This window comes from Myxine glutinosa, chromosome 14 (genome assembly GCF_964187855.1).
Source record: "Myxine glutinosa chromosome 14, kmMyxGlut1.1, whole genome shotgun sequence".
NCBI lineage: Eukaryota > Metazoa > Chordata > Myxini > Myxiniformes > Myxinidae > Myxine > Myxine glutinosa.
In genome coordinates this window covers 38,165,836-38,180,380 of record NC_136274.1, presented here as the reverse complement: position 1 = coordinate 38,180,380, position 14,545 = coordinate 38,165,836, and the positions used below count along the sequence as shown (strand labels likewise).

The 14,545-nt window shown below is 42.7% G+C and overlaps 1 protein-coding gene across 1 annotated transcript in view; it reads right to left on the bottom strand.

Moving 5' to 3' along the window:
- The window catches only part of LOC144888846 (guanylate cyclase soluble subunit beta-1-like), a 50,504-nt gene that overhangs the window by 18,525 nt on the left and 17,434 nt on the right, over positions 1-14,545 (bottom strand). Inside the window, exons 3-7 of the mRNA XM_078768351.1 lie at positions 12,496-12,596; positions 11,558-11,676; positions 9,180-9,377; positions 8,326-8,583; positions 4,825-4,941 (exon numbers count right to left, since the gene is read on the bottom strand). Of these exons, the coding sequence (XP_078624477.1) occupies positions 4,825-4,941; positions 8,326-8,583; positions 9,180-9,377; positions 11,558-11,676; positions 12,496-12,596 (793 nt within the window). The remainder of the gene's footprint in view (positions 1-4,824; positions 4,942-8,325; positions 8,584-9,179; positions 9,378-11,557; positions 11,677-12,495; positions 12,597-14,545) is intronic.

The window sequence follows — 14,545 nt, the reverse complement described above, 5'->3', positions numbered from 1 at the left end:
CCACCATTGATGCATACACATTCCTTCAAGGTGAACAACACATCCGCAGATGGCGCAGACCCATCGGCCGATGGGACCGATCCACAGATGGGTTCCAACAGTAAAGTTTCATCGGGATTGCGTGTGTAGTTTTTGAGAAGAAGGCAAATACCTATTGGGGCGTGGGGGGCGGGGGAGGGTGGGGTCAAACCTGGATCCACTTTGACCCCTTGTAGACCCCCTTAAACGCCGACTTTTTATTTATTGCCGTGAACAAACTTAGTCACAACATACCAAATATCATTTGTGCCAAGTTTGTTCACAATCCCATCAGCGGTTTCGGAGAAGAAGTTGCAAGTGTTTACGGACGGGCGATGCGCCATCCCCGGAACTACGTTCCAGGTGAGCTAAAATTATCATTATACACCATTGCCATTATCAGTACTATCATTAAAATAATTGTCATTTACCACTATAATTGTACCACACATTACCACACAATACCACATTTTACCACACAATACCACACATTACCACTATAATTATCCATTTTATCCATGATTCGTATGTACCATTATTATGCATTATTATCAATACCACCATATAATTATGTACTATCAATACCGCCATATAATTATGTACTATCAATACCACCATATAATTATGTACTATCAATATCACCATATAATTATGTACTATCAATACCACCATATAATTATGTACTATCAATACCACCATATAATTATGTACTATCAATACCACCATATAATTATGTACTATCAATACCACCATATAATTATGTACCATCAATACCACCATATAATTATGTACTAATTTTGTATGTATATGTATGTATGTATAATTGTATGTATGTATGTATGTATGTATAATATGTATGTATAATTATGTAAGAAAACCACATTTCCAAGCTGGCCTCCAAAGCCAGTCACCGACTGGGCATCCTCCATCGTGCGAAGTCCTTCCTTGGCACACCTGGCTCCTCACCACATACAAGGCTTTCATCCGCAGCTCAATGGAGTACTGCTCTCCCCTCTGGGCTGGTGCTCCTGCCTCACACCTAGCTCGGCTTCACGCTGTTGAAACCAAAGCGTTCAGAATAATTGGAATCTTCTGCGATGAAGCTAACTCCGAGGGCCTTTCACTCACTCACCGCAGGCAGGTTGGTGGTCTTTCCGTCTTCTACCGACTCCTCTCCGGCCTTGCTCCCCCAGCTCTCTCTGGGCTCTGTCCCCCAAATATTCCTGCAGGTCGCACAAGATCTGCCTGCAACCCTCTTATAGTTAAACTGCCAAAATCAAGACTCTCTGCTCACCTTCACTCCTTCATTCCTCTTTTCTCCCACCTCTGGAACAAACTCCCTCACTCTCTTCAATCCCACTCCTCCCTCCAGGTCTTTAAAACGGCTGTTCACCACCATCTCTTATCTTCCCCAATCCAAAACCTTGATCTTTTCTGCCCCCGCTAATTTCACCCCAAATCCACTTTTTTTAGGTGACTTTTGACTTCTTTCCTGGAAGTCCTTGGTGTCCTTGCGTTTTATACCTATTCTGCCTCCCCCAAGGCCCTCTCCCTCCAAAAACATCTCCCGATGTCCCTGCTCTCAAATGCCTCCTCCCCAGGCCCTCTCCCTCCAAAAACATCTCCCGATGTCCCTGCTCTCAAATTTTGTGTGCTTCCTCCCCTTCTCTCCCCATCTTGTCGACCGCTCCCCTTTTTATATACTTTGTTTGCTTGTTTGTTTGATTTGTTTGTTTGATAAATGTTAGCTCTTTCACGAGCCTCGACTCTGTATACAAAAAAACAAACAAACAAAAAAACAACAACTCGCAATACCACCATATAATTATGTACTATCAATATCACCATATAATTATGTACTATCAATATCACCATATAATTATGTACTATCAATACCACCATATAATTATGTACTATCAATATCACCATGTAATTATGTACTATCAATACCACCATATAATTATGTACTATCAATACCACCATATAATTATGTACTATCAATATCACCATATAATTATGTACTATCAATACCACCATATAATTGAGTACCAGTTCACTGGTAATTCCCTGCTTGTCGTTAAAGGCGGCAAAAAGGGTTGGCGTCAGGAAGGGCATCCGGCCGTAAAACATTGCTTCAAAAAGGGGGACCGAAAAACAACAACAACCACAGTTCCCGAAAAAGGCCAACCCCCGCTTGCGGGGAAAAATGGCCTCTAAAGGTGGTTTTTTTATTATTATTATTATTTTTTTTTTTTTATCAATACCACCATATAATTATGTACTATCAATATCACCATATAATTATGTACTATCAATACCACCATATAATTATGTACTATCAATATCACCATATAATTATGTACTATCAATATCACCATATAATTATGTACTATCAATACCACCATATAATTATGTACTATCAATACCACCCTGGTGTTGGGCTGGCGGCTAGGGTGCCGGCTTAGGATCCTAGGATCCTGGGTTCGAATCCCGGTCGATCGCTGAATTAACGCCAGGGGGGTTGACTCAGCCTGTCATCCTTCCGAGGTCGACTAATTGAGTCCCAGTTCACTGGTAATTCCCTGTTTGTCGTAAAAGGCGACAAAAAGGGTTGGCGGCAGGAAGGGCATCCGGCCGTAAAACATTGCTTCAAAAAGGGAACCGAAAAACAACAACAACCACGGTCCCCGAAAAAGGCCAACCCCCGCTTTGCGGGGGAAAATGGCCTCTAAAGGTGGTTTTTTAATTTTTATTATCAATACCACCATATAATTATGTACTATCAATATCACCATATAATTATGTACTATCAATACCACCATATAATTATGTACTATCAATATCACCATATAATTATGTACTATCAATACCACCATATAATTATGTACTATCAATACCACCATATAATTATGTACTATCAATACCACCATATAATTATGTACTATCAATATCACCATATAATTATGTACTATCAATACCACCATATAATTATCTACTATCAATGCCACCATATAATTATGTACTATCAATACCACCATATAATTATGTACTATCAATGCCACCATATAATTATGTACGATCAATACCACCATATAATTATGTACTATCAATACCACCATATAATTATGTACTATCAATATCACCATATAATTATGTACTATCAATACCACCTTGGTGTTGGGCTAGCGGCTAGGGTGCCGGCTTAGGATCCTAGGATCCTGCGTTCGAATCCCGGTCGATCGCTGAATTAACGCCAGGGGGGTTGACTCAGCCTGTCATCCTTCCGAGGTCGGCTAATTGAGTCCCAGTTCACTGGTAATTCCCTGTTTGTCGTAAAAGGCGACAAAAAGGGTTGGCGGCAGGAAGGGCATCCGGCCGTAAAACATTGCTTCAAAAAGGTAACCGAAAAACAACAACAACCACGGTCCCCGAAAAAGGCCAACCCCCGCTTTGCGGGGGGAAATGGCCTCTAAAGGTGGTTTTTATTTATTTATTATCAATACCACCATATAATTATGTACTATCAATATCACCATATAATTATGTACTATCAATACCACCATATAAATATGTACTATCAATATCACCATATAATTATGTACTATCAATACCACCATATAATTATGTACTATCAATACCACCATATAATTATGTACTATCAATATCACCATATAATTATGTACCATCAATACCACCATATAATTATGTACCATCAATACCACCATATAATTATGTACTATCAATATCACCATATAATTATGTACTATCAATACCACCATATAATTATGTACTATCAATATCACCATATAATTATGTACTATCAATACCACCATATAATTATGTACTATCAATACCACCATATATAAATTATGTACTATCAATACCACCATATAATTATGTACTATCAATGCCACCATATAATTATGTACTATCAATACCACCATATAATTATGTACTATCAATACCACCATATAATTATGTACTATCAATACCACCATATAATTATGTACTATCAATACCACCATATATTTATGTACTATCAATACCACCATATATTTATGTACTATCAATACCACCATATAATTATGTACTATCAATACCACCATATAATTATGTACTATCAATACCACCATATAATTATGTACTATCAATACCACCATATAATTATGTACTATCAATACCACCATATAATTATGTACTATCAATACCACCAGTTAAGGTGCCTGGCTTAAGATCTTTGGGTCTTGAGTTTGAGTCCCTATCGCACCAATAAATTAACACCAGGTGGGTGGTTTAGCCTGGATTCCTTCCTGGGTCAGCAAAATGAGTACCAGCTTAGTGTAAACGTGGCACTGCAACAACGGCACAGCTGCACTTCCAGCAATGATACAACCAGCAGCCACAGGCAACATATGAAATAATAAGTGGTTTTGTGCAGGTGTGTTGCAGGGCTAATAAGGGTTGTTTATAGTAACCATGACTTTGCCCTTTCACATTTTGACCCAATTATTGATTATTTTTCTCCTTATTCTCATAATAAAGGCATGTTGAAAATGTAATGATAAAGCTCAAAGGGTAAAAAAAAAAATGACACACACACACACACACACACACACACACACACACACACACACACACACACACACACACACACACACACACACACACACACACACACACACACACACAGTCTCCCACTGCGTAGGGGACAGACTAATTACCCTCAACCCTCAATTAATAACACTCTTTTTGATGCAGGTGAGTTCCTGTTATGATTTAATCAGTCTTCATGCAGGCCCTAGATACCTTTGCGGTCAACACGAAGACATTGTTGATATGAGACAAGATTCCGCTGAAAGTCAGATCCACATGTGGTCGTACAAGTGTAAAAACGGCAGCCATGTTACATCGCCCAGTGTTCGCCTGTCAGAACGAATGCAAAATCAGTGCAATATTACAGCCAATTTACAGCTCTCACCTATAACAGCTACTGTAGCATTGACTTCCATATTGCAAGTCAATTGCAGTACACCTGTGAAAAACATTACAAATTTATTAATGCAAACTTTTCTTGCTTTTTTATTAAATACTTCAAGGACATGAACTTTGGGAACTTACATTGATATGGACTCTGTGTACTTACCCAGAGCCTGTGATTAGTACTCAATCTTAAAAAGCAAATTTTATTAATTGTTTTGTAGTTGTGCTTGACCATTTAGATTTTAGACTATTTTTAATTGGTAGTTCTTCAAATCATTTTACAAACTCAAATACATTGACAAACACTTACTATTGCAAGTTCATTTATTTTACAAATTACTTACATTGGTGGAATATTTTACAGTTTTAAGACCTTAACATGCTTATGGAATTTTAGGTAAATTCCTTGTACTGGTCATATACATGTTGTTGCGGTTTTGGAAAGACCCGGGAAGTTACATGCGACACATAAAAGAACCCTGTCGTTTAGATATTTCCATAGTGATTCTGTTTAGTTAGGTTACCCATCTCCTCATGTCAGTGGACAAGGAAATGCATTGTGATTGTCATTAGAACCTTCCCCGTTGTTCTCTTCCTCATTCCCAAACATTCATTCTCTAACTCTGCATTCAAATCTCATTCCAAACACACATGGGTGAGAAAGGTGTCGCAAATATGCCTCAACTTCTCTCTCGTTCTGTCCCCTTTCTTGTCTAATTTCCTGGATGGATGAGGTGCCTATGTTATGTGTAGTGATAAGGCCAAATGCATAAGGGGTTCTTTTGAATGGTAGGGGCTAAGACTGTTTCTTGTGTGACACTGCAATCTCCTGTAAATACGTGCCTTTCAACGGAGTTAATTCCAAACCTGCTCTAATTCCAAACCTGCTTGGCGTCTATTTTCCTCATTGGTTAGACATCGTATGTCATTAGTCGACGTGAGGTTGTACCCCACTGATTCACACCGGTCAGACTAGCCGACCTCCCACTTATGGTTCTGCTAAACCATATATAGTAGATAGATAAAGGTGGGGCATCGATACCACAGGCCTTATCCGGGGTAACCAATTTGCCAGGGAGGTAATGTGGGATTTGAACGTGGGGACCCTACCAGAATTTGGTTCTTTCAGACGGCGCCTGTGGTTGCTTAGCAACGGTCGGGAAGTAGATCCGAGAGAGGCCACTCGTGACCTACCTGACATACCTGTACCATGTGTTCATGCGATCCAATATGCAAATTTACATGCTATGGGCATTGGGCAACAACAAATGGATGACAACAATGTCAACTTAACTGGCTGCAGAGTGTTTGATATGAGTTTGAAACAATAAGAAAACAATGGAATACTCATCTTTGTGAAAGCAGGTATCGATCTGTATCAATGGACAAGGGACACTGGAATTTATAAAACAAATACTGATAAGAATATGGGAATAAGACAAGACTGAAAGCGAAAAAAAAAGTGCTGATAAGAAGTCTCTTCCAATTGTAGTGAACTGAACATTCTTCTCATCTTTTAGTTGATAAAATTAATCATTTAACAGTAAAATTGTTTCTGATTCAGGGTATTTTACCTGCTTCGTGAAAGAGCTTCATCTTCGGCCAGTGAGCTTCATCCCAATTACAAGCAAAGTCATGGAAATTCATTTTTGCTTCTGATGTCAAGCGTTTCCGGTTTTTAAACAGACTGGGATCTCTGACCATCAGTTTGGATTTTGTCCCAGTTAGTCAACCCTGGCTCCTCTCACAGCAACGTTTGTTTTGGAGGCCCTCAATCTCAAACAAGAAGTTACAACCATCTCCCAGGACGTATCTATGACTTTGCTTGCCAAGTTCTTTACCTGTGCCTTCAATGAGGTTGCCTTCGTTCCTATATTTCTGTCTTCCTCTACCCACACAGTAAACATGTGGCCATATATGAATCCCTCTCATACCCTCTTACAGACGATGCTGGAGTTACACAAGGCAGTGTTTTGGCCAGTCATGTTCCTCAAATGTATAACTTACTCGATAGTGATCGGTTCACTTTTTAGCAATCATGCAAGGGTGCAATGTATGTCTTGATGCAACCTGCAAAATAATAAATAACACAAATGACCTTTCCAATGCTCTGGAATCTGTGGAATTTAAAGCTCTCAAATCTATTGGAATCTCCCATGATGAGGCCAAAGCACAGGATCTGTTGCTTTCACATCACAGGCACATTAGTGGTCTTTTTACTTTCTACCATCTGTATTCTGATATTACTCTCTGCTCTCTGTCCTCCGACTCTCCCTATCTACTCCAAGATTCACATGTTCTTCCAGTAACCCCCTCCAGTGTAGGCTTTCAGCTGTCTGTGGACCTCAACTTTATACCTTGCTTCTCCATTCGATACAACCACCTTCATTAGGCTGTTCTGTCTCACTCTTTCCTCCAGGGCTTCAAGCAAACAGTGCACCACCATCTCGTCATCACCAATTCTGACCCGTGATCTTTATTACCTCCATTAACCTTTCCTAACCAAACCATCTTGCTTGCTAGTTTCAGGGTCCCCTAGCCCCCAGCCTCTATCCTCCCTTGAAGTTTTCCCACAATCAGTTCTACCTTGCTCTTCCATGAGCCTTGCTTCTATTTTATAAAACATAGGGGCAATACCCCTGGGCACTCACCTGGTAGCATAAAGCAGTATACTAGACTGACTAAAGGTATTTTAAACCGCATCATGGCATTTTTACCCAATTTCAATGGTTGCTAGAAGACAGGGCAGCATGTACAATCATACTAAAGTAATCATAAGACTTTAAACAAACCCCCCAACCCCCTGCAAAACCCCAAAGGGGCAGATTTTTTTTAATGCCGTGAACAAACTTTGGTACAGCATGGGTGGTGAAGGTTATGGTCAAGTTTCATCGAAAGTGTTTGTACTCATAGTTTCAGAGGAAAAAGCAAATGCCTATTTTGGGGGGGGGGGGGGGGGGGTCAAACGTGGATCCACTTTGACCCCGGTAGACCCCCTTAAACACCAAAAAAAATTAATGTCGTGAACAAACTTTAGTCACAACATAACAAATTTAATTTGTGCCAACTTTGGTCCAATCCCATCAGCGGTTTTGGAGAAGAAGTTGCAAGTGTTTACGGACGGAATGATGGACGGACCATCGCATAAGCTCCCCAGAACTTCGTTCCAGGTGAGCTAAAAAAACATGTCAGGAAAATAACAATTCCAACTTTTTTTTCAAAACAACAGCACTTACAACAATAAGAGAAACATTAACATAGTATCAATAAAAAATAATTGAGAAGATGATGCGAAGAGTTAATTTTTAGTTAACGCTATTTCTTTACCTGTGGAATGATCCGCGAAATCGCCCAGCCGCATTGTAAAATGGTAAGTGAGTGATCGAAGATCAAATGGAAAGGAAAAGCTTTGCAGAATGTATCTGGCCCAATGAGTGATTGCTCTGAGACTTGGGCCATGGAGCCACCGATATTGCCAACTCCACGGCCATCATCCGCCAAGGCGTCCACTTCAAGACCTTCGGCCTCTTTCTCTTTAATCAAAAACTGAACATGATCAGAATCATCACTCTTGGGCTGCAGCACCTAGAAAGTCAGAAAATACAACAAAAGTAATCAATATTTCCCCCTACAATTTGTGCAAGACCACAAAATGGAGCAAATTAGGGTCACATTGAGACCCAAGCAGAAAGTACTCACAAAGATATATATGTGAGCTACAGCATGAGGCCAAATGCTTTTTCTTTTCACAAACACATTTATTGACACAAGCGGTGTAAATGAAGGAGTCATTTTATGTCTTTCAATGCAGCTCGCCTTGTAGGACTTGCCTTCTAGGATTCCCAGTTTAACATGCAATTCATTTACCTGGATTATCAAACTGGCGTAATATAGGCAACATGATTTTGAGTTATGGCTCGTCTTTTAACCAGAATGTACAAACAAACGTTTCAGCATCTGCATTGCAGTGTGTCCTGCAAAGGTTAGTGCATGGCTGTACAATTTTTAAACAAATATTCTCGTGGTTTGCAATGTTATCTTCACCCACCCTTTCGGCCTTTCGTACAGGCAATCCAAATGCACAATGTGTCAATTTTATGTTTGCAATCAATCATACGAAAATCCTCTTAATTTCAACCAATCAGAATAAAAACAAACTTTGAACATGATGGCAGACCAACCGTCATGTCAATGAGAGTGCCGTGCACACGTTGCGCCACAGTCTTGACTATGCCGATGACTATATCCTCCAATCCCTCCCGCTCAGAATAGTAGTGAAGGATAAGGCCTGGCTCACCGAACCGATCCGTACAGCGGAATGAAGGAGCTCGCATTCCTGGGTATATGGTGGCCAGGTGGTCATGCAGAGCATCCAAGTTCTGAAAGAAACAAGACATCTGATTTAACATTGGTATTGATGTACATAATGATGTTGTATCAAGTACATAATGATTAGCTTGACAGTGTAGTAAACAATAGAGGCAGTCGCAACTAATTTAAAACAAAGCACTCCATAATAGACTTGACAGTGTAGTGAGCAGTAGAGGCAGTCACAATAAATTTACATTGAGGCAGTGCATGATAGATTTGATGATTTTATAGTGTGCAGTACAGGCATTTGAAGCCGATTTGCAGCGAAGGCAACTGTGAACTAGATTACGAAGCAGTACCAGAAGATGACATTATAAGATGAGTACAGTATAAGGCAATCGTGCTTAGAAATTGTGCTTTTCTGTGTACAGATTGAAGGCTCGTGGAAGAGCTAGAACAATGAATGGATCAGGGTGCAAATAACAAAAGGAATAGTAGAGAGAGGGGAAACACCAACAGCAGGGTTGAGAGGACAAAATCGAGAGAGACTTGGACAAACACTGGGGTGAGGGGGGGGAGGGGGCAGGAAAGGACGCATGGAGTGGAGAAGATGGATACAGAAGGAAACTCTGAGGAAGGAAAAACTGTAAATCTGGAAGGAGGTCATCTAGGGCTTGGGCGAGGGTTAAACAGGGGTAGAAACTATCTTGGTTTGATCATGATAAAAGATTGTGGGGGATGATCTGAGATGGTCGTGAACAGCCATCTTGAATACTTGGAGAAGATGATCATGACTGAGTTGAGGTGAGCATTTCTATATTTTGGCTATTTCACCAGGAGGGGTTGATGATGGACTGTGCCTGCCTTACAGAAACCTAGGGAGGAGGGAGAGTGCGAGAAAGCATGGAAAGGCCAGAGGATGCAAACCTCACCACAGGATTCAGAGTACCAAGAGCGGGAGGATGGATAAGATAATGGAAGACATGATGGGATGAATCTGTGCATAAGGAAGAGCAGGTATCTGGAAAATTCCCAGATTTAATTCATGTCTGGGGTGGTTGATATAGGAGAACAGTCCTGAAGTGTGATAGCTGCTTGCTGTCCCTGCCAGTTTGCCTGAGTGAACTGCCACACTCAGCAGCGCTGAGGCTGTTCTCTGAGAATGGCTAGAAATGTTGAACTTCAGAAGCACACGAGCAGATGAACCACTGGGGCAGAAGATACATTGGCGGGGACCGCAAGACACATTGGTGGGGAATTTGGTCATCACCAAATCCAGAAGGGAAGATTTGTCATTGACAGAAATCCGGGTGGGAATTACAAAATAACAGAAAGCAGAAACAATAAAAATGAATCCATAGTAATAAAAAGAAAGGACAGAAATGAACAATGCAGCAAAGACTACCAATAACCAACCCATCCTCCGGGCGGTGAGCAGGCTAACCCCACATTACGGGGGAGCATCACGGTGGATCAGTGACAGCTCCCTGAAGCACTGGTGACTGCCACTGCCAATGGGGCACTCCATAGGGTCCATGACACACCACATACATGGGGGCATCAGTTGCACCCTGCCCAGCAACTGTGGCACACCCATCTGCTCTTGAGCAGGAGCCCATCGATGTGACTGCGACTGGCGACCACCCGGATCATGGTTCGGCCGGCTGAAAAGACAGCCTTCCGAGGCAATGGCAAGGGCACCTCAGTCTCTGCCACCCTCCCTCATGGCGCATACGACGATGTTCCTCCTCCCCCACCCTCCAGACCTGGCGCCCTCAGAAAGCATGCTGTCTACGAACAGCTGTGCCCCACTCCCAAAGCATATGGACTGCCTGGCATGGAACTCCTCAGCAGTCAAGTACAGTACGTCTGTCCCAACCCGGCTCCAACACGACGAGCCGCCATTTAGGTTGTAGAAGTTGGAGATCCCACTGTATCTCTCATAAAGGACAGACCATTGTGTACCGAACCCTGGCTAAGATCCTTGCCTATAGATTTCAAAAGGATGTGGATGTTGTTAGATGGAGTTAATGGTATGCTCGTACATAGAAGAAAAGTAATTTGATTGCGTAATTGTGCTGTGGATAGAGTACAGGCAAGGTGTCTGGTGTCCCAAATGGCCACTTGCTTTGTCCAAGAGTTTCGTCTTGAAAAACAATATAACACGCCAAGCCAAAAGTTATCAAGATCAAAAGCCAAAAAAGTGATCAAAAGCCAAAAAGCCAAGTATCCTCCAATATAACTTTACCTGCAAAAATTCTTGAACGTTGGAACCAAGCACCCGCAAAATGGTATCGTAACCAGCCTCTTGACAAAATTCAAAGAACATCTTTCCAAATTTCTGTAAGATCTCACTGGCATCGATCTCTAAAACAGAGGATGGAACAAAATTTAACTTATAAAACAGGGAGGTTTCTTTATTATATTGTTATGTTCATGAGTGGGACATAGAAACAAGAGAACGTCAGGTGGTATGACGAAAATCGAGTCCTTAAGGATGCTTTTCCAATGCAACCGGGCCTTAGCCCTGTATCAGGCAATGCACAGCCACAAGTCATCCTGTTTGTTTGTGCACAGCTAAAGGATGGTGTAGGGGCCCTGTAGTGCCTAAGACAGATTAAGGTATCTTGTCTCATCGTTCTTCCGTATCAAACTGGGTGGGAGCCAGGTGTAGTTGTGCGTACCTGTAATCCAGCTATTCAGGCTTGGGTATAGGGGTGTCGCCTGTGAACTGGGATCCCCTGCACTTCACCATGCTATACAGAGCCATACTTTTAATTGAGGAGCCGGAGGATGACACAACAAGAAGTGGCATCAAATTGTGGCTTTAATCTACCTTCCATTGACTTTCTCACAACAAAGTAGTTTGTGGTATACAAAACGTATCGACATATATACATCAATGACCAAAAGTACAATTTACAAGCCATATATAAACAGCCCCTATATTCTTTTCATGGGTGTTTATTAGTAGGTGAGCTTTCGCCAGCACCCTGGCCAAATTCTAAATTCCTGCTCTAACCTATACGGGGCACTGGATCAGCAGCAAAGCTGCGCCCCCAGCAAATGATGCTACCCGCAGCCATATGCTGCATACGAAAGGAGTGTTCATTAAAAAAAAAAAAAATGTTTGTACCAGAAACCAAAAACAGCACTTGGTTAGTTAGTTCTCAAAATGTATCTCACTCAAGATCTTGCTTGCTGCAGTGACAAGGTCATAGGTCTGGGCATCGTCATAAATCGTCCGCACAAGAAAGTGACTCTCAATGTCGAGCTGGGCCTCCATTCTGCAAAAAAAAAAAAAAAAAAAATTGAGTGCAGATGTAGGATGAGGGGCGATACATTTTAGAAAGCCAGGGAAAATAACTTTGTGGATAATCCACAAAGATATGTCATGTGAAAGTTACTCTTTTGTTAATAACTGTGGATTATGCACGGTACTGTTTCCTATTACTATTCGGAGCATGGAAACAATAATCCACCAGCATCTGGCTTTCTGTTAATGGTGTAAAAAAGCCACTTTCACCAGAATCAGGTTCGAGTGAAAGTTGTTTAATAGTAGTCAGAAAAACATTCAGAACGATAACTCAAACAGGCATTCAACATGTCCTTGAGGGAATAAAATAGGATGAATAAAATTAAAGTGAATAGCCTTTACCTTCCTCTAATCTAAACACAAGACAGTGCACTTATCAATGCAGAGCCTCACCAGGGAATACAGATCATCATACTAAAATACGCAATTTTGGTGTCTGGTTGTCTGTCTGCCTGTGTTTGGCCGATGCATTCAGTCGTTACTTATCGAATCTCAACCAAACTTGCCAGGGGACATAAGGGCCGTTGAAAGGTTGTACAAAGTGATACACGGTACACCTGGTCTCCCTCTCCCCCACCCCCCACCATGGATTCTGAAGGTAGGGCCGATACAACTTCTCTATATATAAAGGAGTGTCTGTGTGTGTGTGTCTGTCTGGATGTCCGCTTATAACTCAAGAACTACACATCGGAGAAAAGTTTTAGACACAGATTCGGAATCAGCATAAAATCCCGGTGGTTTTAGGCTACGTTTTATTTTAATATCAATGGTTTAAAAAAACCGCGCCAGCTGCAATTACACGGTGGTTTGTGGCAGCGATAGACGTTCGGGGTGTATTGCAATGGTTTGTCGGGTTTGGCTGTGGGTCCAGAATAGCTCCCATTTCCTTATGTTCTTCCACTTTTATTTTGATTCTTCTGTTACAACGCCTTCCTTATCTACCTTATATCCCCCCGACGAGGCCTCTACATAATTTCTTGCGGCAGAATTTCGTGCATTTTGAGTGAAAGAAGTGAGATGGAGTTGTAGGAGGAAGTAGAGGCGCGGTCACTGTGGAGGCCTCAATCGTGAGTGGAAATGGCGGGAATTGCGTTTGTATCGCAAAGTAAAGGATCTGCATTCATTTCTGAACTTGCATTGGTGGATTGTTATACATCTGCATTATTTTTCATTAAAAAACTTTATGTTGAACTTGAAGGCTCCAAGCACGGACTATATATATAGCCCTCATTGAGGTAAAAATAAAAGTAAAAAGCCTGATATCGCTTGCCAAGCTAGCCGTTCCCCCCTCCCCCCTCAACCCCTCCCTCCCCCCTCACCCCCTCCCTCCCCCCTCACCCCCTCCCTCCCCCTCCACTCCCCCCTCCCCTCCCCCCTCCACGCCCCTCCCCCTCCCCTTCCCCCCCTCCCCTTCCCCCTCCCCTTCCCCCCTCCCCCTCCCCTTCCCCCCTCCCCCTCCCCTTCCCCCCCCCTCCCCCCCTCCCCCTCCCCTCCCCCCTCCCCCTCCCCTTCCCCCCTCCCCCTCCACTTCCCCCCTCCCCCTCCACTTCCCCCCTCCCCCTCCACTCCCCTCCCCCCTCCCATCTCCTCCTCCCCCTCCCTCCTCTTCTCCCCTCCCCCCCTCTTCTCCCCTCCCCCCCTCTTCTCCCCCCCCTCTTCTCCCCTCCCCCCTCTTCTCCCCTCCCCCCTCTTCTCCCCTCCCCCCTCTTCTCCCCTCCCCACCCTCTTCTCCCCTCCCCACCCTCTCCTCCCCTCCCCACCCTCTCCTCCCCTCCCCACCCTCTCCTCCCCTCCCCCTCCCTCTTCCTCCTCCCCTCCCCCCTCCTTTTTATCGGCCAGCACTCAGCTTTGGTCCAAAATGCTTGTAGGGACTTGTTGGTCGTTGCAGCCGGTGTAGTCACTTGCGTGGGAAGCGCTCCA